Source organism: Antechinus flavipes, chromosome 5 (assembly GCF_016432865.1).
Source record: "Antechinus flavipes isolate AdamAnt ecotype Samford, QLD, Australia chromosome 5, AdamAnt_v2, whole genome shotgun sequence".
Classification (NCBI taxonomy): domain Eukaryota; kingdom Metazoa; phylum Chordata; class Mammalia; order Dasyuromorphia; family Dasyuridae; genus Antechinus; species Antechinus flavipes.
The window spans coordinates 228,116,901-228,138,556 of record NC_067402.1 but is presented as its reverse complement, the minus strand read 5'-3'; the positions used below and the strand labels follow the sequence as shown (position 1 = coordinate 228,138,556).

The following is a 21,656-nucleotide window of genomic DNA, read 5'->3' as shown; positions in this document are numbered from 1 at the left end:
TGCGTATCACTGTAGGATGCAAAAATTTCATACTTAAATATTTCAGAAAACACCACCAGGTGATAAATTCCTGTACTATAAACTCAGGTCTTTTTTATTTTTTGTTTTTTAATAATTAGTTCTATTTTATTTTTCCAAATATATGCAAAGATACTTTTCAACAATCACTTTTGCAAAACCTGCTTTCCAGATTTTTCTCCCTTTCTTCCTCTCTCCTTCCCTGCACAGCAAGCAATCCAATACGGGTTAAATATGTGCAATTCTTCTAAACATATTTCCATATTCCATGCTGTGCAAGAAAAATCAGATTAAAAGGGAAAACAAACAACAAGAAAAGTGAAAATACATTTAGTACTTTCACTCCCAAGCTTATTGAAATTGCCTTGAATCACCTCAAGTGTTGAAAAGAGCCATATCCATGGGGCAGTTAGGTTGCACAGAGGTTAGAGCATCAGTCCTGAAGTCAGGAGGACCTAAATTCAAATCTAATCTCAGACACTTAACACTTCCTAGCTTAACACTGGCCCAGCTCCCTGGGCAAGTCACTTAACCCCAACTGCCTCAGCAAAAAAAAAAAAAAAAAGAAAAGAGCCACATCCATCAGAGTTGGTCATCATATAATCTTGTTACTACGTACAATGATGTCTTGGTTCTGCTCACTTCACTTGGCATCGGTTCATTTAAGCCTTTCTAGCTTTTTCTGAAATCAGCCTTCTCATCAATAAACTCAGATCTTAAAATATCAGCTCAACTAATAGACATGCAAGAATTAGAGCATTTTCAATCTTCATTATCACCAGGAGCTATTGTCACTAATTAGCAAATAAATCTTGGCGCCTTGGGAATGGCCCCTTCTCCCCCTTTCCCTCACTCCAACTCACTCAGCTTCCAGCCCAGTCTCTAAAGCCATCATCCAGATACCTATCTGTGGAGAAGGGGCCAGCCATCCCCATCAACTGCCAACTAAGTGCCACACATTGAGAAAACAAACTAATCTAGCTAAAACAGCAGAATTTTCTGAAGGAGAAATGGAAGGCAGAATGCAGCAGGCAAATCAGCTTCATCTACTATCCCATGATCATCTCCTCTCAAAACCAGATGGAGACAGTCCAAAACCCTAAACCCCAAAACTTTGGAAATGCACTGCTTCCAGTCCACTACCCACAGCCATTATCCTAGGAAGCAATCCCTAAGGAAATATCATCCACTCACTCACTACTCCTGAAGGTGCTACAGACCCAGCTACCAGACTCAGAAAATAAAGTTTTTGCTTTTAAAGTCTTTGGCATTTACAAATGGTTCCACATAGGAAATAGATATGATTTTATTCATGGAAATAACATTTTAAAAAGAGGCACAACCATTTGCTTTGCTGTTGTACCTATCTGACGTGCAGCTGAAACCTTTCATATATATTGTCTCCCCCATTAAAATGTTCTGAATTCTTTGCAATCAGGAACTATCTTACCTTCTTTTATGTATACTTAGTACAGTGTTTTGTATACAGCAAGTACTTAATAAGTGCCTTTTCCATTCATTTTTTGAAAAAAAGTTATCTCATTGATGTGTTGTTTTTACATTACAAACATTTCCAGAATACCCCTACTATTTTATGAGAGTTCTCTTGTAACAAAATAAAACTAATTAAAATTAAATTAATTTTAAGCATAGAGTCTGGAGCCAGGAAGACTCTTGTTTTTGTTTTTGTTAGTTCAAACTTAGTCTCAGTCATTTACTAGGTTTGTGACCCTGGACAAGCCACTTAATCCTGTTTGCTTCAGTTTCCTCATCTATAAAGTGGACTGGAGCGAGATGGGAGGGAAGTAAGAAGAAAAACCAAAAGGCATAATCAAGCAAAACAAATTTTCTCATTGGCTGAATATAAAAATACAAATGTCTCATTCTGCATCCCAAATCTATCACCTATCAGGAGGTGAATAGTATATTTCATAGTCAGTACTCCAGAATTCTGGGTGATTATTATTTTCACAGGTTTCAAAGTTGATTGTCTTTACAATGTTTTATTCTTCATCATTTTATAAAAGTCTTCAATTTTTTTTTAATTGAAGCATTATGACAGATAGAGCTTTTGCCTACAATTACCCAAACACAGTAAAAATTTAAGCATAGTTAGAACAGTGGTTTTATTTTTTAATTATTTATTTAATATTTTATTTTTCATCAGTTACATACAAAAACAATTTTAACATTTGTTTTAAAATTTTTGAGTTCCAAATTCTCTCCCTTTTCCCCCTTCCCTCTCGATGAAAAGGCAAGCAATTTGATATGGGTAATACACATGCAGTCATGAAAAATATATTTCCATTTTAGTCATGTTGTGAAAGAAAATATAAACCAAAAAAATCAACCCAAGAAAAATAAGATTTTAAAAAAATGTGCTTCAATTTACATTCAGACTTCATCAGTCCTTTTTCTAGGGATGGATAGCATTTTTCATCATAAATTCTTCAGAATTGTCTTGGATCATTGTATTGCCAAGAATAGCTAAGTCATTGGTAATTGATTATCATACAATATTGTTAATATGTACAATGTTTTTCTAGTTCTGCTCACTTCACTTTGCATCAGTTCATGTAAATCTTTCTAGTTTCTCTGAAATCTGCTTGTGCATCATTTCTAATGCAATAGTATTATATCTCAATTATTTACGACAACTTATTCAGCCATTCACCAATTGATGGGCATCCCCTCAATTTCTAATTCTTTGCCACCAGAAAAGAACTCCTCTAAGTATTTTTGTACATATGGGTCCTTTTTTATTTTTTGGTTTTTTATCTTTTGGGGATATAGACCTAAGCATGGGCATAAGAACAATGTTTTTAATAGAAATTATAATACCAGATGTAGGGGAGGCTGAATTGGTCTATAGATACCATCATGTGGTTAATTCACATTATTGCCTTTCCTGCTTCTGACCAATCATGCTTTGTGGCCTGCTTCTGATCATGTAATGATCCACTGCTAAAAAAGAGTTTGCATTTTAGTATAACACGAAACATCTCAAGTGGCTCCTTGGTCTACCTCTTTCTCAGGACAGCAACAGAGAATGTTGCATAAATTAAAAATAAGACAAATTCAGACTCAGCCTCTCCTTTCTTTGACTCCCAGATCTAAGAATTACTAACCCAAAGACATTTAAGGATGGGTGAAACGGTTGACCTTCTCCCATCCCAGAATCATGACAATAAGGCTTATATGGCCACTAGTACAAAGAAATTGAACTAGGAGAATCTGTGACTAGACTTCTTTTGAATTTGTTCCCGGTTTTAAATTAATGCATACTTCAAGAGAGTGTTCAGGTGTGGAGGCCATCTTGTAACATTGAGAGGTCTGCAGAGCAGAGCTGAATAATTGGAGGCCAGGGAGGTCCTTGGCTATTACTAAGGCACTCTTGGAAAAGAAACCAATATTAACATATAAACAAACAAGTAAACTAAAACAAATAAAACAAGAGAATGAGTCCAAAGCTGGCTGCCTACCAACACATACCAAGGAGTTGTTTAGACAGTACAAACCTGAGGTGAAATGTAAATTACTTAATTAGCAGTGCTGAAAACTGCTTTATAGTCTAATGAGATTCAGTATTAGCCTCCCAGTAGATTATAACAGTAATTATAAGTTAAAAAGCAGAAGAGGCATCCAGAAAATTGAAGTACAGTCTTAAGCTCACTTAGACATGTATACATCTCATGGTCATATGTTCATAGCCACCAAAGCTGTCTGGTTTTCCAGCCATATATTGAGAACAGAACAAAAGCAAAAGTTGTTTCTCCCTTGAAAACCTACTGAAAAAGCAGCTCTAGTTGACCTGTGTGATCATTTTTTTAATGCAGCCCCCATCATAGAGGATGGTAGCACATAAATACTGACCAAAAACCTTGTAATCTACCATTCTTTGCCATAAATTGCTAGGGTCCATACTCAACACTACACATATTCTATGGAGTAGTCTCCAAACTGATGATATTCTTACTCCCTGTTACATCCTAAAGTATGCACAGACATATATAAAAGAAATACAAGGTAATTTTAGGAAGGAGGACAGAGCAACTGAAGGGATCAGGGAAGGCTTTGTGCAGAAGAGGAAGGGAATAAACATTTATTAAGTATTTAAGTGTAATGTTCAGGTTTGCTTTCTGAAGGTCTTGGGACCAGCCTTCGTTTCAGCAAAGTAATTACCATGAGAAGAGCCAGGAATAAAGTCCAAAAGTCTTTATTGTCTCCTTCACAGTCTGTCTCCTTGCCTGGGGCCCAGGCTAGCTTTCTGGAGGCCCCTCATAAGGGCCTTGGTCTCAGTGGGGGAAGCAGGAGAGCCATCAGGAGGCTGATGAAGATGGAACGTCTGTCTGTCTGTCTGTCTGTCTGTTTCTCTCAAGTCCTCGAGCTTGAGCTCCAGCTGAAATACTCAATTAAAATTAGATCATTACAGTATACTGAGTATAAACTAATCATTATATCACTAGGGAACCATTATTTGTTGTAAGATTAAATCAACCATACTGACCTAGAGAACTCACATGCTAAACTATATAACCATTGTCTTATCAATTCCACTGAGTTAACACCTTGTTGTAGGATTAAATCAATCATACTGAGCCATAAGTATATTTCTCCAAAGTTCCTGCCCTTTACATCTAAGTGCCTTGTGCTAAATACTTTACTATTATCTCATTTGATCCTCACAACAAACCTAGGAGATAGGTAATGTTATTATCTCCATTTTACAATTGAGGAAATGGAATCAAACAGCAGTTAGCTGACTTGCCCAGGGTCACATAGATATAAGGTTAGAAGACAGATCTGAACTCAGATATTCCTGGTTCTCAATTCACTTTGCCACCAGCTGCCTTCTACAGCATTAGGGAAAGCATCTCAGACCTGCAGAAGCCACTGTAAAGGCAAAAACATGAGAAATGGAACATGGAGAAACAGCAAAGAGGACATGTGGTTGAATCATACAGTCTGTGGAGAAGACTAATGAGTAAGAAGAGGCCAGGTAGTAGTAGTAACCAGATATGTTTACAGTTGATCCTGGATGTAATAGGGAACCACTAAAATTTATTGAGTGTGGGAGAGAAAATGATGGGGTGAGATAGTCAGACCTGAGTTCTAGGAAAATCAAGTCGGGGAGGGGGAGGGAGTTGGCAGCTAGGTGGCACAATGGATAGAGCACTGGTTCTGGAGCCAGAAGGACCTGATTTAAAATCCAACTTCCAACACTTACTAGCTGTGTGACCTTGGGCAAGTCACTTAACTCCAATTGAAAAAAAAAAAAGAAAAGAAGGAAAGGGCTGAAACTCTTGAGGTCAGACAACCGAGCACTTGAGGCTAATTACTGATTGGACAATACTCTATGGGCATATGCTTGGAAAATGGCCCTTCCCACTATTCTGTGCTGGCTCGATAATTGGTGTATACAGAGAATTGTAGGAGGGACTAGGGGGTAGAGTAAGACTAGCCAGGGTCACTTTTTGGACGGGAGATGAAGAGGAGAGGGCGTGGAGATCCTGCGTCCATCCAATTCACTTCTACCCCTAAACACCAAGAATAAAGACCAAGGACTTTTGCTTATCCTGACTCTATCTGATGCTAAGGTATCCAGGGTGTTAACTTCGTCATCACAGAAGGAAGGAAATTGTTATGGGCCAGAACTTGAAACAGGGTGCTAGGTCACTGGAATTGATAGAAATAATGCTTATGTACTTGGTTCACACCTTTGGAGTTCACACCTTTGGGAGAGTTCACACATTAGCTCACACATTAGAGTTCACACCTCTCACACCTTTAGAGTTTATACCATTAAGATCATATATAAGGAGCTCCCACAAGCCAACTAGAGACTTTTGGGAGATTCACAAGTCAGGATTCAACCCAGGAGATTCACAAGTCACAGCTCCTACAAGCCCACTCTCTCAGAGGAGGAGTCAGATCCATTCCATATGCCACCTTTATGCTGGTTGGAGGCTTTGGATTCAGAGGGAGCTAGAGGCTGAAACTAGAAGAGACAAAGGACAAGCGGCAAGAGCTCTCAGAACCAAGGAGAGAGATAGGCCTCTAAGAAAGCTAACTGAGTTATTTTGGAAGAGACAATAAAAGACTGGACTTTAACTCCTGGCTACATTTGAGGTGATTATTACTTTGAACTGAAAGGAAGGCTGCTTCCAGAAACCCCCCAAGAAACCTGTTCCTGGAGAACATTATAATTTAGAGAAGAGACATTACATTTTGGCACCCAAAGAACCTTCATCTGTGACCCAGAAATTAGGGTGAGTAGAACAAGGAAACTTTGCTAAAGAGCTAAAGTAGAATTTCAGCTGAAATGGAACAGATATTTAGAAAACAGCCTTCTCTTCAAGGAAAATATTTAGAGAGCATTGTCAGGGTTATAAAAAGCAAAGGTTTGATTATAATTTGGGAGCAGATCACTGAACTTTTAGAAACTGTACAGTACATATCTCCTTGGTTCTCTATGGAAAAAGAATTGGATCTAGAGGAGTGGAGATTAGTAGGAGAGCAATTTTGTTAATTCTACAATAAAAATGGACCTGACTCAATTTCCAAAGACACACTTAATACATATAATTTAATACAACTGGCTTTAGGAAATTATATAAGTGTTAGAATAAGGAAAAAGAATAAAAGCAGGAGGGGGAAATGCCAACTAAACTAGGTGAAACGGAGGAAGAATCAGATAAGAATTCATAGCAGGAGAAATTAGATCATTCCCCTGACCTCCCTTCCTCAATTAACCCTTCATGGGTGGAGAAGGAGGGGGAGAGGCAGTGACACAAACAGAACCACCTATTAAGCAGCCTATGACAAGATTAGAAAAAGCATTGGTTAAGGCAAAAAATGAAGGACAGGATGTATCTGATTTAATACATGCATGCCCTGTGATTGAAGAGCTTGACTCTTCAGGTCAAAAAAGGATAAGATACACTCCTTTTGATATGGAAAAAATTAAGGATTTGAAAAAAGATTGCACTCTTATGTCGCACATCTTATGTTAAGATGTTACTAGATAATTTGTCTTATGAAATCCTAACCCCCAGCGATTGGAAATCTATAGCAAGGGCATGTTTAGAACCTGGCCAAAACTCATTGTGGCTTTTGGAATATCATGAATTATTTAGGATTCAAGCCAGACACAATAGGCAAACAGGAGTTAATGTACAAATCACTTTAAAAAAATAATTATAACTTTTTATTGACAGAACCCATGCCTGGGTAATTTTTTTTACAACGTTATCCCTTGCACTCACTTCTGTTTCGACTTTTTCCCTCCCTCCTCCCCTCCCACCTCCAGATGGCAAGCAGTCCTATACATGTTAAATATATCACAGTATATCCTAGATACAATATATGTGTGCAGAACCAAACAATTCTCTTGTTGTGCAGGAAGAATTGGATTCAGAAGCTAATAACAACCCGGGAAGAAAAATAAAAATGCAAACAGTTTATATTTATTTCCCAGTGTTCTTTCTTTGGGTGTAGTTGCTTCTGTCCATGATTGATCGATTGAAACTGAGTTAGATTTCTTTGTCGAAGAAATCCACTTCCATCAGAATACATCCTCATACAGTATTGTTGTTGAAGTATATAATGATCTCCTGGTTCTGCTCATTTCACTTAGCATCAGTTCATGTAAGTCTCTCCAAGCCTCTCTGTATTCATCCTGCTGGTCATTTCTTACAGAACAATAATATTCCATAACATTCATATATCACAATTTACCCAACCATTCTCCAATTGATAGGCATCCATTCATTTTCCAGTTTCTAGCCACTACAAACAGGGCTGCCACAAACATTTTGGCACATACAGGTCCCTTTCCCTTCTTTAGTATCTCTTTGGGCAGTTTGATAACTTTTTGAGCATAGTTCCAAATTGCTCTCCAGAATGGCTGGATGTATTCACAATTCCACCAACAATGTATCAATGTCCCAGTTTTCCCACATGCCCAAACATTTCCAACATTCTGCATTATCTTTCCCTGTCATTCTAGCCAATCTGACGGTATGTAGTGGTATCTCAGAATGGTCTTAATTTGCATTTCTCTGATTAATAATGATTTGGAGCATCTTTTTATATGGCTAGAAATAGTTTCAATTTCTTCATCTGAGAATTGTCTATTTATATCTTTTGCCCATTTATCAGTTGGAGAATGGCTTGATTTCTTATAGAGTCAATTCTCTATATATTTTGGAAATGAGGCCTTTATCAGAGCCTTTAACTGTAAAAATGTTTTCCCAGTTTATTCCTTCCCTTCTAATCTTGTCTGCATTAATTTTGTTTGTACAGAAACTTTTCAATTTGATATAATCAAAATTTTCTATTTTGTAATCAATAATGATCTCTAGTTTTTCTTTGGTCATAAATTCCTTCCTCTTCCACACATCTGAGAAGTAAACTATCCTATGCTCTTCCAATTTATTTATAATCTCATTATGTCTAGATCATAAACCCATTTTGATCTTATCTTGGTGTACGATATTAAATGTGGGTCAATGCCTAGTTTCTGCCATACTAATATCCAATTTTCCCAGCAGTTTTTGTCAAACAGTGAGTTCTTATCTCAAAGGCTGGGGTCTTTGGGTTTGTCAAAGATTATTAAAGTTATTGGCTGTTTTTCCTTTGAACCTAACTTATTCCACTGATCAACTAGTCTATTTTTTAGCCAATACTAAATGGTTTTGGTAACTGCTGCTTTATAATATAATTTTAGATCTGGTACAGCGAGGCCACCTTCATTTGATTTTTTTTCATTAATTCCTTTGAAATTTTTGATCTCTTGTTTTTCCATATGAACTTTGTTGTTATTTTTTCTAGGTCATTAAAATAGTTTTTTGGGAGTCTGATTGGTATAGTGTGTACAAATCACTTTTGACCAACTAGCTGGTGAAGGTCAATATGGAGAGAATTCAGAACAGATTAATTACCCCACAACAGCTTATGAGCAGATCACAACCGCAGCTACAAAAGCTTGGGGCTCCCTTCCAGGAAAAGATTGAGAGGAAGCCTTCACAAAAATAAAGCAAGATCCCAATGAACCCTTTGCAGATTTTGTGGGATGTTTGTAGACAGCTGTCACAAGAACCATTGGAGAAAATGAAGCTACAGAAATAATGACCAGACATCTGGCTAAGGAAAATGCTAATGAGATTTGCAAAAGAATTATATGGGGTCTACATAAGGATGCTCCTTTAGAGGAAATCATAAGGCGCTGTGCCAGAGTGGGAAGAAATGCTTGTTATACCCAGACTATGATGAACATGGGAAGACAGGGTCCCTCTTGGCAAGGGACTTCTAGAGAAAATCGTTGATGCTTTCAAAATGGAAAAGTTGGACATCTAAGAGCTCAGTATAGATATGGAGATAGAGTGAGAGGACAGGGTGAGAGAATAAAACCCCAAACCCCAAGTCCAAAATGCCACAAGGGTTTCCACTGGGCCTCAGACTGTAGATTGACCCAAGGAAATGAAAGGTGGGGCTCAGCTTCAGCACCCCAGGTGGGGCAAGATGGCAGCCGAGGTTACACCCAGAGAGTCTTTAGAAAACCAATATTAAGACATGATCAATCAGTCAAAAAGCAATCAGATAGCAGAAAGGGGTTCCATGATCAATCAGCCAAAAGGCAATCAGAAGGGGAAAAGGGATTGCAATTAGGAAAAATAGAGTTGTATGCAGTAGGGACTACTGAGATACCTCCCAGGAGAGGTGAAATCTGTTCCTGTCCAGCCTATGGATCCTTTGCCTCCAGGCACAGTAGGCTTGACCATTTCACCTCCTGCGAGTGCTTACAAAACAGTGTTCATCCATACACTGATGTGGGAAACTGGAGAATTTGTAGCTAATATCCCAGTCAGTAACACAAGTAAACAACATGTGACTTGTCAACCAGGAGAAGTAGTAGCATCTCCTAATAGACAACCTGATTGCCCAGATTCTGACTCCAAGCAGCAAAGTCAGGAATATTCTGGACTGCAGTTGTGAAGCTGATCGACCTATGCTCACTATTTATGTGAATGGCATACCATTAGAAGGATTGGTAGAACTGGGTGCAGAGAATACAGTCATTAGAGGTGCCAGCTGGCCCAGTCACTGGCCAAAGATTAAGGCAGACACCTACGTGTCTGGTGTAGGAGGATCAATAACAGCAGAAGTTAGTGCTGCCCCTATGAGATGGACGTTTGAAAATGAAACAGGAGTTTTTAGTCCTTTTGTGGTTGAAAATCCCCATCAATCTGTGGAGAGGAGACATTTTACAGCAGATAGATTACAGTTAAGTACTTTGGCTTTTTAGGCAGGACTGCTGTTGAAGGCCTGCCAGCACCAGTTCCTATTCAGTAGAAAACTGATATACCAGTATGGGTAGAACAGTGGCCCTTAACAAGCGATAAAATTCAATTTTAATGACCTAGAAAAAATAACAACAAAGTTGTTATAGTGCAAGAGCAACTTGACCAAGGACACTTACAACTTTCTCTAAGTCCTTGGAATTCCCCTGTATTTGTTGTAAAAAAGAAATCTGGAAAATGGAGGATGTTGACTGATTTAAGAAGAGTAAATGAACAAATGGAAACTATGGAACTCTTCAGCCTGGATTTCCATCTCCTACTCAGTTGGCTAGAGAATGGCTTCTTTGGGTTGTAGACATTAAGGATTGTTTGTATTCTATCCCTCTAGATAAGGAGGATATGAAAAGATTTGCCTTTTCAGTGCCCAGCATTAATTTAGGTGAGCCTTATAAAAGATATGAATGGACAGTTAGTTTTGCCACAGGGAATGAAAAATAGCCCTACTATATGCTAAATGTATGTTGCTGCTGCTCTTATTCAACTAAGAAAAGCATTTCCAAAAGTAATATTTTTACATTACATGGATGATATGTTGGGGTGTGCACCTGAGGAGCAAATGTTAGAAGCATGTCTACAAAAGATCACAGAAACACTAAGAAACTACAAATTGCACATAGCTACAGAAAAAATTCAAAGGTATGCTCCTTTTCAATATTTAGGATATGAAGTATATTCTAAAATGCTGACCGTACAAAAATTTTCTTTAATTAAAGACCTTAAATGACTTTCAGAGATTGACAGGAAATATTCAATGGATGCACCCAGTGTTAGGCTTAACTACTTGCCAATTATATACAACCATTATATAAGGGATATATATAAATATATATTATAATAAATATTATTTATACTAATAATATATTATATTATAATGTTAATATATAATAATAATTATATATAAAATATATAACCATATTTTAAGGGGAGACAGTGCTTTAAACTCACCATGCCACCTTACAAAAGCAGCGCAAGAGGGTTTGAGAAAGGTTGAACTGGCTTTATTCAATGTGGTTGAAAGAATAACTCAAAAACCCTTGGAAAAATCAGTTTTTGCTACAAAAGAGGCACCCACAGCAGCCCTTCATCAAGGAGACAGTGGGATAGAGTGGGTGAATCACCCAGCACAACCAGAACAAAGCCTTACTCCTTATCCAGTGCTTGTGGATAGAATTTTATTAAAGGCTATTAAGTGAGCAGTACAATTATCTGGGATAAGACCTGACAAAATATACACATTTTATATTAATGCACAAATTAATGTATGCTGTGAGACCATCCCAGAGTGGCAAATTTTATTGGCCATGGCTCCAAATTTTACACATGGGTCTCCATTAAAGATAACCCGACTATTACTTAATTCACAATGAATTTTTGAAGAAAAGGTTTCTAAGGTTCCTCTTAAAGGACCAACTATCTTTACAGATGCATCCAAACAAAATATTTGTGTTGTATACTCTCATGATTTAACCATAAAGAGAGTAGTCAGAACTCCTTTTCAGTCCACTCAGCAGAATGAATTATATGCAATCATGCTAGCTCTTACTTATTATCCAGGAGATATAAATATAATATCTGATTCAGCCTATTCAGTAGGTGTGGTACAAAGAATTGCCACAGGCCATATAAAATTTGCAGTTTCTAATATAAATCAGCTCTTTAAGGAACTTCAAGAACAAGTGAGAAAGCATCCAGTTAAGATTAATATCTTGCATGTCCATTCTCATAGTGGACTTTCAGGTCCTATTTTTCATGGAAATTCAAAGGCAGATAGCCTTTTAACTATGTTAGCCAGTATGCCTTTATTTCAGGAAGCCCAGGGAATCTCATTCTAAATACCATCAGACTGTTCAAGCTTTACATTTACAATTTGGGTAACAAAAGAGGAAGCTAGGAGCATAGTAAAAAGCTGTGTAGCTTGTCTTCTTTCCACCTTCCTACGCTGCCTCCAGGGAAGAACCCTCGTGGTTTGAAACCCAATGAAATCTGGCAAATGGATGTGATCTATTATAAATCTTTTGGCCATCTGTCTTTTATCCACGTTGTAGTAGACACCTTTTCAGGATTCACTTTTGCGATACCATCAGCAAAAGAAATAACCCCTGTGGTCACTGAATTTCTCATCCAAGCATTTGCAGTTATGGGTGTGTCACAAGCAATAAAAACAGATAATGGACCCGCATATACGTCTAAACATTTTGCATACTTTTGTGCACAGTATAAGATTTTACACACCACTGGCATACCTTTTAATCCTCAAGGTCAGGCAAGAGTAGAGAGAAGAAATAGAGACATTAAGATACTCCTCCAAAAACAAAAGAAAGGGGGAGCCATGGGTAACCTTAGAGAACTTCTAAATTTAGTTCTCTATACCATTAATTTTTAAATTTTTGATAAAGATGCACTGGCTCTGGCAGACAGATTTTCTAACCCAGTGGAAGGGCAGTATTCAGTGTGAGCAGCTCCACTATCTTTAGATAATCACCAGGTGATGTGGAGAGACCCAGAAAGTGGTGAATGGAAGGGACCAGACAGGTTAACTGCTTGGGAAAGAGGGTTTGCTTTTATTTCTACAGATGGAGAAGGAATCAGTATCTTCAATAGCTGGAAGGAAATTTAGAAGATAAGTGGATTTGAGAAGAAAGATAATGAGTTCTGTTTGGGACATGTTGAGTTTCAGATATATTCAAATATATTTCAGGCCAGAAACATCTAAATTGGTTTGTGACAAAGAGCTAGAGTTCAGTAGCAAGGCTAGTGCATGCACAAAATCATAGAATTTTAGAATTAGAAGAGACTTAGCAGCCACCTAGGCTAAACCATTCATTTAGCTACCCTGGAACAGCTAGGTGATATAATGGTTAGATCACTGGCCCTAGAGTTAGGAGAACCTGAGTTCGAATCTGACCCCAGACACTTATTAGCTGTATGACCCTGGGTAAATCACTTAATTCCATCCAATTGTCTCCAAAAAGAAAAAAAAAAATCAATCTCCTAAGAGGCTCTAATAGTAATTATAAGTTATGTCTTGTGGAGAGGAAATCCTACCTCTAGAGGCAAGACATTCCATTCTGGGACAGCTTTAATTGTCAGAGTTTTTATTGACATCAAGCTTAAATTTGCTTTTCTGCAACTTCCACATATTGCTCCTGATTTTGTCTTCTGCATGACAGCTCTTCAAATACTTTAATACAGTTGTAACATCCTATCTAAGTCTTCTTTTCTAAACATGCTTAATTCTTTCAGCTGATTCTCAAGTCATACATACAAGATCCTTCACCATCAGTGTGGCCCTTAAATTTTTCTTAACCCATGGTGCTGGAAACTGAATGTAATACATCAGACGAGTGCAGAAAAGAACTATGAGATTATCACTTCTATGATCCTCAAAGCTATGCTCCTCCTAATGCAGCTGAAGATTACACGAGTTGGTTTTTTTTTTTTTTGGCTGACCCATGATACTGCTGTCTACTGTGTTTTAGTCCTTTAAGACCCTCAGATCTTTTTCACAACAACTGCTATCTATTCATTCTGAATCCATTTTATATTTGTGAAGTTTAAAAAAGATTTTTTTGTACTTAAGATTAAGACTTTTCATTTATCCCTATTGATTTTTTTATCTTAATAGATTCAGCCCACAAATGATTATTGAAACCACTAAAGCTGTTGGTATCCCCAGTGAGAAAACACAGAGAAAAGAGAGGGGGGCTCAGAATAGAAGTTTAAAGTATACTCATATTTAATGGATCAATGAGTGAATTTTTAAAAGCATATATTAAGCACTTACTATGCATTAAGCACTGTTTCAAGTAACAGTGAAAGATTTCACAGATAAGAGGGGGCATTTTAGTCTTGAAAATCAAAGGGATAATGAGTACAGCAATAAAAGGGTAGATTCATGAATTCCTTCTAGGAACAATGGCTGAGTTGAATGGAAGATGATTCCACCACTGGAGAGTAGAGAAGTATAAGAGAGGAGGAGAGGGTGAGATTGGAGAGAAAATGGCTTGGAAGAAGAAAATTAAGTAAAGTATGTCTGAAATCTGCCAGAAATAGTGGGTTAGGTGGGACAGACATTGATCAGAACAATAGGACCCTAAGGCATGACATAGATGATCAAACAGGGAGAGAAGACTAGTGTCACAACAACCCCAAGGAAAGAGATACAGGAGAGGGTGGTAAACAGTGTCAAATGCTGGAGAGGTCAGGAAGGCTAAGAATTAGCTATTCTGATCGAGATGATGATCCAAGATAATTCCAAAGTCTCCACTTTCCTAACAAGATCTATACATGAAAGACAAAGATGAGATCCTCAATTCACCCTCCTATTATTTTCTATCTCCCACTTTCTGAGCCCATACTGTCTTACTCAGGCTCTCTCACTTACTCAACTAATCAAGAGAGGGGCTGGGAAACACATCTCTGTGTAGACTCAACAATTGTACAACTTATCATTCTGTTGAGGGAGAAAAGTATGTGGGGGCCCCTAAGAATGACATCTTAGCTATTATCTTATAGGCAACAAGTAGACTCTGGACCTTGCAGAGAGTGCTGGGGTTGGTTAAAATCTAGAGGTAATAAAAGTGGGGCTGACTGAAGTGGGATAAAGAGCAGTCAGTTGCCCACTTAACCTTGGCAGATGAAAGACCCTGTCTCATTGCCAATAGGATAAAAACCCACAATAATCCTTTTTTGGACATGACTGGGATGCTAGGAAGAAGGGAGATTAGATAGAGCAAAGTACTTGATTTGAAGCACTCATGACTTTCAATTTCCCCTCCAAACTTCATCAATAAACATTTAATAATCACCTACACAATGTGCCAGGCACTATATTTTAGCTGGGATTTGAAGGACGCTAAGGAAACCAAAAGTTAGAGATAAGGAACTTCTCTTGCTCCTATATGTATTCCTAGCACTGTCCCAGAGTAAATGAATGGACCCCTTCTGGATCTCTCCTTCTATTCAGGCACAAGAGAGAAAAATCAAGGAAGGAGCTTCAAAACTTTGCTGGGTCAGCCTTCAGAATCATGTCCTTTATCCTTTTAAATATAATCCTACAGCCCACCCAACCTTCTACTCATCCCACTTCAGTCCTTTAGTTCTTCAAGGTTGGCTCAGAAAACATTGTATTAATTTACATAATAATTTGTGTAGACATAGCATGCTCAGATTTACCTATACCCAGCTTCTATATCCTACTCTTCTAGCAGCTGACTTTCCTGCTCTGCAGGACCCCAAAACAAGCTGAATTCAATTAAGCCAGCTCTTAAAACCTTGAGCTGACTTTGCCCTCAGTATTCTAGACCTGATATTCTAGATCTGACCTGTACTTCTGACAGGCCTCAGATCAGGTGAGCATATTGGGGAGGGGCAGTTATGGGAATACCACCCTTGACTTCCCACACTCAAAAAGACTATAATCACCCAGCTCTCAGCCAGCTGACCACAACATTCCTCCAAAGGGAGACACACAGTGAGACACAGAGAACAAGGAAGACAAAGAAGGCTAAATCAGAAGCCAAGCCGAACAGAAAGCAAGCAGGAAAAGAACTAGAGAAATACTAGATGAAGGCAGAAGAGAAGTAGAGTTATACAGTCAAGAGAAGGAAGACACGCAGAAAGTGAGACAGAGGGATTAAGGTGGGGAAAAGGAAAGGGAGGTGAGGCAGAGATTACCTCTCAAAGTGAGGATGTTGGTCTGTCGGTTCTGGACAGTGATTAGCCGGGCATTATTTGCTGAGTTCTTAGCCACAGGGCTCTATGTATTCTTTGGTGTGGGTTCTGCCTTGAGATGGCCCTCAGCAATGCCCTCTGTGCTACAAGTGGCTATTACTTTCAATCTGGCCACAGCCATGGCCATCCAAGTCACTTGGAAGGTGAGTGGGGCCCACGTCAACCCAGCTGTGACCCTGGCTTTCTTGGTGGGTTCCAATATTTCTCTGCCAAGAGCCATTGCCTACATAGTGGCGCAACTGGCTGGGGCCATTGCAGGAGCTGGTCTGCTTTATGGAGTCACCCCAGGAGACATACGAGGAAGCCTCGGAGTAAACGTGGTAGGTGCTTAATGAATGGAATGGGGGAATAAAGAATATAGAGGGAACTGAGACAAAAATGAAGGAGATGGGGGAGTGGGCACAATCCAAGAAATTTCATGGAAATATGATCATTACAGCCAATCATGTGATTATAAAATAAAAGAATTTAAGCTATAAAAGGGATTTTAGAAGTCAACACAAATCTCTTTACAGATAATGAAACTTGAGACCTAGAGAGGTAAATATTTGCTAAGTGGATAGTTTATTTGAGATCCTAAGCTAAGTCAGCCTTGGGAAAGACACAAATGAAGAAATGGGGTGGGACAGGAGGTTGGGAGAATTTCTCTTAAAGAGAAACATGGAAGAGAAGGATACAAGGGAAGACAAAAGGAACAAAAAGACCAGGGATATGGAAAGAAGATTGGGAGTGTTGGAGACCTTCCCCCATTAGTTAGTCTTGTTAGTGTTGTGCTTTTCCATTCTTCAAATCTGCTTTCCTGCCTAATCTTTCTCTTCCCCCTCCATCTTATTTTCCCAATTCTTATGGCTTGTCTGCCCAAATATTCTTCCCAGTATAAACCTCTCTCCTTTCCTTTCTCCAAACTGTCTACTTTTGTCTACTATAATTTCCCTTAATGACCTCTTTAAACTCAGATCCCCAACTTATTTGGAACCTATTTTTCTTCCTAAACCTGCTTTTCCAAACCCAAACTAGGACCTTTTGGGCCCAGAATAGCGGCTCAGAGTATATTGGGGATGGAGATGAGAATAAATTCACTTTTTTATACAGTGAATAAACTTTTTCAGTTTATTTAGTTAATTCTAAAAACAAGTTTGTGAGACAGGCAGAGTTCTAGATCCAATTCCAACAAAAATCAATTGTATAACTTTGAACAAATCATTACTTCTGTCTGGGTCTCAGTTACCATTTCTGTAAGGTCAGTGCTCCTGGTGGACAGATTGGGGTGAGGGGAAGTGGTAGGAAAGAGGGGAAGATGACTGGTGGATGACTATTTTATACCTTCCCTTAGAAGGATAAAGCCCCATTCACCTTTAATCCTTCTACTTTAAGAGTATTCTCTCCATTGTAGAAATGAGGAAACTGAGGCTGAGAAATTATCTGATTTGCCCAATGTTACACAATGAAATAAGGAACAGAGCTAGGATTAATAGTAATATCTCTTTGGATTTGCACATGTACATTGCATACAAATACGAGTACTGACACACAGCTAGGGGAGTATGTGTGTCTACAAGAGCACTGGACACCTTGTTCCTTAGGTCCGGGGCAGTGTTTCCTCAGGCCAGGCTGTTATTGTGGAGTTGGTGCTGACCCTACAGCTGGTGCTCTGTGTCCTGGCTTCTACCGACAGCCGCCAGACCCCAGGCTCTCCTGCTGCCATAATTGGAATCTCTGTGGCTTTGGGCCACTTAATTGGGGTAAGATAATTCACAAGGGGACAGGGAAAGAGGAAGGGGAGAGAAAGACTGTTGAGCCTTGTCTGATACTAGTTTTCCTTGGCTGGGGGGGGGGGGAGGAAGGGGGGAAGATTAGACAGAAAACTAGAGTGATCCAGGAAAATCCCCTCTAAGTCTCAGGAATAAACCCTTCCTCAAGCTGGTCTCCTACACTTAGATTCCTTCCTCCCTCTTTTTTCTTTTCTTTTCTTCCTTCCTTCCTTCCTTCCTCCTTCCCTTCCTCCCTCATTTCCTTCCTTCCTACCTCCCTTTCCTCCTTTCTTCCTTTTTATTTCTTTCTAATTGGGGTTAAGTGACTTGCCCAAGGTCACACAGCCAGTATTAGGTGCCTGAAGCTGGATGTGAACTCAGGTTTTCCTAACTGCTCTATCCACTGTGCCCATTAGCTGCCCTGCTTTTGTATTTCTGATAGCTTTTGGGGAATGGGATGAAATCAACAGCAACCACATGCTGGCTCACTTGCCCAGTGAAGAAAGGAGATGGTGTGGGATGATGACAGTCTGGCCTCCTATAAATCTTACTTCTCACTTCAACTCCACTTCACTGCCCTCCCCACCAACCTTGTCTTCTCCCAGGTCTACTTCACTGGCTGTTCCATGAACCCAGCTCGCTCCTTTGGTCCAGCTGTCATCGTTGGCAAGTTCTCTGTCCATTGGGTGAGGTCCTGGGACTGGGAAGCAAATGACCCAAAGAAGGGAGGTAAAAGAGATGGGGAGTTCAGCCAGCCCAGGAGTTTACTGGAAATGGACAGGGAAAACAAAGCACATGAAGGCTTTGTCTTCCTTCTTTGGTCCTAGAAGGAGAAAGCCAAAGCAAAGTGGGGCAGGTTTTCCTGGTGCGCCACTCCTAGGTCTTTGGTTCCTGACCTAGGCTGGGCCTACTAGGAAATAGACAAGATGAACAATAGGTGATCCTGTTTTTATAGCTTCAAACACTTAGCTATTTCCTTATCCAGCTTTTCTAGCCAGGCGGGTTTCTAAACTTAAAAAGAACCAGAGCCAGATAATCAAAAAATTATTGGCTGTAGACTTGGAGGGATGAAAGAACCAGGAGGGAAAATGATACCACCAAATCCAATCACTTAAAACGTTCTGTGCCTTCTCCATTATTACTCTTGAAGGGAAGGCTCTTCCACATCCATGTGGTAAGTGAGGCTTTGGAGAAAGTTCACTAGATTAGGGACTGGGGCACTTGAATTTTCTACTCTGGATCTCTGCAGGGATATCTCATCTGTCTGCACCCACAGGATTGCTTGAAGATTGTTGGGAACTTAGAAGCAGGTCAACAATAAAAGAGATGGGAGCTCAGAGTCATTCCTATTCCCCGGATGGCTCACAGGCTTATGGATCCATTTTTCTCTCTGCCTACAGATCTTCTGGGTAGGACCATTGACAGGAGCTGTCCTGGCATCTCTGATCTACAACTTCATCTTGTTTCCAGACACTAAGACTCTGGCTCAGAGGATAGCCATTTTAGTAGGCACCATGGAAGCTGAGGAGATGGTACCTCAAAAGAATGACCCAGAGCCCATTTCAGGGGGCACTGAAATACCCAATTTGGTATAGAGTACTTAAGATCCATCCTGTGGTGGTGGGCAGAACAAGAGTATGAAGTATCAGTCAAGATACTTGGGACTAGTGGCAGCATGTCAAATGCAGTGATCAAATGGCCAAAGAAATCTGGAGCACCTTGGTCAGAGAGAGGGCTTATGTCCTGCCCTGATGTGGAAGTGGGTTTCATGGGGGGTTGAGGGAAGAGAGGGAAAAGAGAAGATAGGTTGTCTCCTAGAAAATTCTAGCCAGAATAAAATCCCAGAGTGGATCTGGATAGCCTTTATCGCTTAGTCACTGGGAGAAGTTAGGGAACTCGGCTTACCTCTATCACCTGACCTAGAACAAAGTCCAGACTTCTGAATTAATTCAATGTAGCAAAGTGTATTAAGCCTTCACTGGTACAGAATTTGTGTTAGTCAATGGGGAAGTTAAAAAGGTCAACAATACAGTTCCTAATCTCAAAAAAGCTTAGTCTAGTAGAGGTAATTAAAAAAATAGAGGTAATCATAATACCGACTAGTATAAGCCCAAAGTATAGGAGAGGTATTAGGACCATTGAAGGATGGATCACTTCCCAGTTTTGGAAAGGAATCAGAAAAACATTTGTGGAAAAGTTGGTATATGAACTGGAGTTCAGAGGATGTAGAAATCAGAGATAGAGATGATTTTTCAAAAATAATTATAAATCATAAAGGTTGATGCCAAAAAAGCGTGGACCTATGTATAGGGAATAGCAAATAATCTAATTTATCTGAAGCACAGTAAATATCTTGGTGAATGGCATAAAATCAGGCTAAAAAAGTTGTGTGGCTTAACACCTTGAAAAAACAATCTGAGACAACTTCAAACATAGCAAAGGTTTTGAGCAAAATTGTGGCAAGATTCCTGAGGCAGCTATGAATGAATGAAAGAAAAAGCATTTAAGGCTTACTACTTGCCAAGCAGGTAAGGGCATGGGCCTTAGCACTGCTGGATACAGATACAAAAACAAGACAAGTTTCTACTCTCAAAGCTTCCATTCTAAGAGAGGAAAATAACATATACAGGGAAGTTAATGGCAAGAAAGGGGTGATTTGGTTTGGGAAAGTAGAGATGGTAACTATAGTTAAAGGGCTATTTGTTTGACAATTCTTTCCAGAAATGACAGTACTGGTTTGATTACTATTCTCAGAACTATGGGGAGAAGAGAGCAGGAATATATGAGTTTGTTTAGCAAGTTGGGAGCCATGGTGTGAGACTGGGGCAAACTATTTATGACAAACTCTATCCAATCAGAAGCCCAAGGCCCCAGGGCTAGAACTAGATAGAGTTGTACCTACTCTAAGGTCAGGAGTTAGGGAAGGAAGAAAAATGGCAAAAAGCTATGTACAAAACAAATTGGAAAAGAAAGAGAATGGGAGCCATGGAGATCAGTTAGGCTGATATTGCCATGATCCAAGTGGTAATGAGAGATTGTACTAAGTCAGTGGCAATGAGAATAGAAACTCATGTTAGCTATTTTGGATATAGATAGGATCTGGTAACTGGCTCATTATTAAGAGCTAAGAGATGGACATTTGAAATATAACTGAGACCAATGACAATGTATCAAAAGCATGAGTCCCAGGCTACAGAATCTGGGAGGGGGGCAGGGAAGACTTATTCAGAGAGAGGGGCTTCTGTTCTGCCCTGATGTAGAAGTGAATTTCAAGGAAGGGCAGTGGGATTTGAGAGGGTAGGGAAAAAAAAAGAAGACAGCATGTCACTGATCTCCCTTATTAGAATCTAGCTAAAAATAAATCTCTTGAGTTATGGAATACATTGATGAAGTCAGAAAGTAAGTCTGGGTTGGGGCCAGGCAAAACAAACTATTTGTGACACTTTGGGCAACACTGTAAAATGGTATGTTCTCAATCTTTCATGGCTTTGTCAGAAAAACAAATATTTCATGCCATAAAGTGAAATTTGCTGCCATAAAGAAAATGGCCATTTATATTTTTTAAAAATCCCTCCTTGTGCAACCCTTCCCCTCATTGTGTTGTACTTTTGCTATCTAACATCTTTCATTCTAAATCTGTCTCAAATATACTGAGTTTCAGTTTCTTACAGAATATTCAATAAGAGAAGTTCAATAGGCAATTGCAAATTATTTAGAACTTGGAGGTGAAATCAAGGCTGATTTTATCTCTCTCTCTCTCTCACAAACACACACACACACACACACACCACAT

At 39.2% G+C, this 21,656-nt stretch overlaps 1 protein-coding gene across 1 annotated transcript; it reads left to right on the top strand.

The window, feature by feature from the left end:
- The first annotated feature begins 15,821 nt into the window (after positions 1-15,821).
- Positions 15,822-21,408, top strand: AQP6 (aquaporin 6). Its single transcript, XM_052000201.1, has 4 exons — positions 15,822-16,432; positions 17,696-17,854; positions 18,469-18,549; positions 19,264-21,408. The coding sequence occupies exons 1-4, from the start codon at positions 16,070-16,072 to the stop codon at positions 19,456-19,458; spliced, it is 798 nt and encodes a 265-aa protein (XP_051856161.1). The 5' UTR covers positions 15,822-16,069; the 3' UTR covers positions 19,459-21,408.
- Positions 21,409-21,656: the final 248 nt, after the last annotated feature.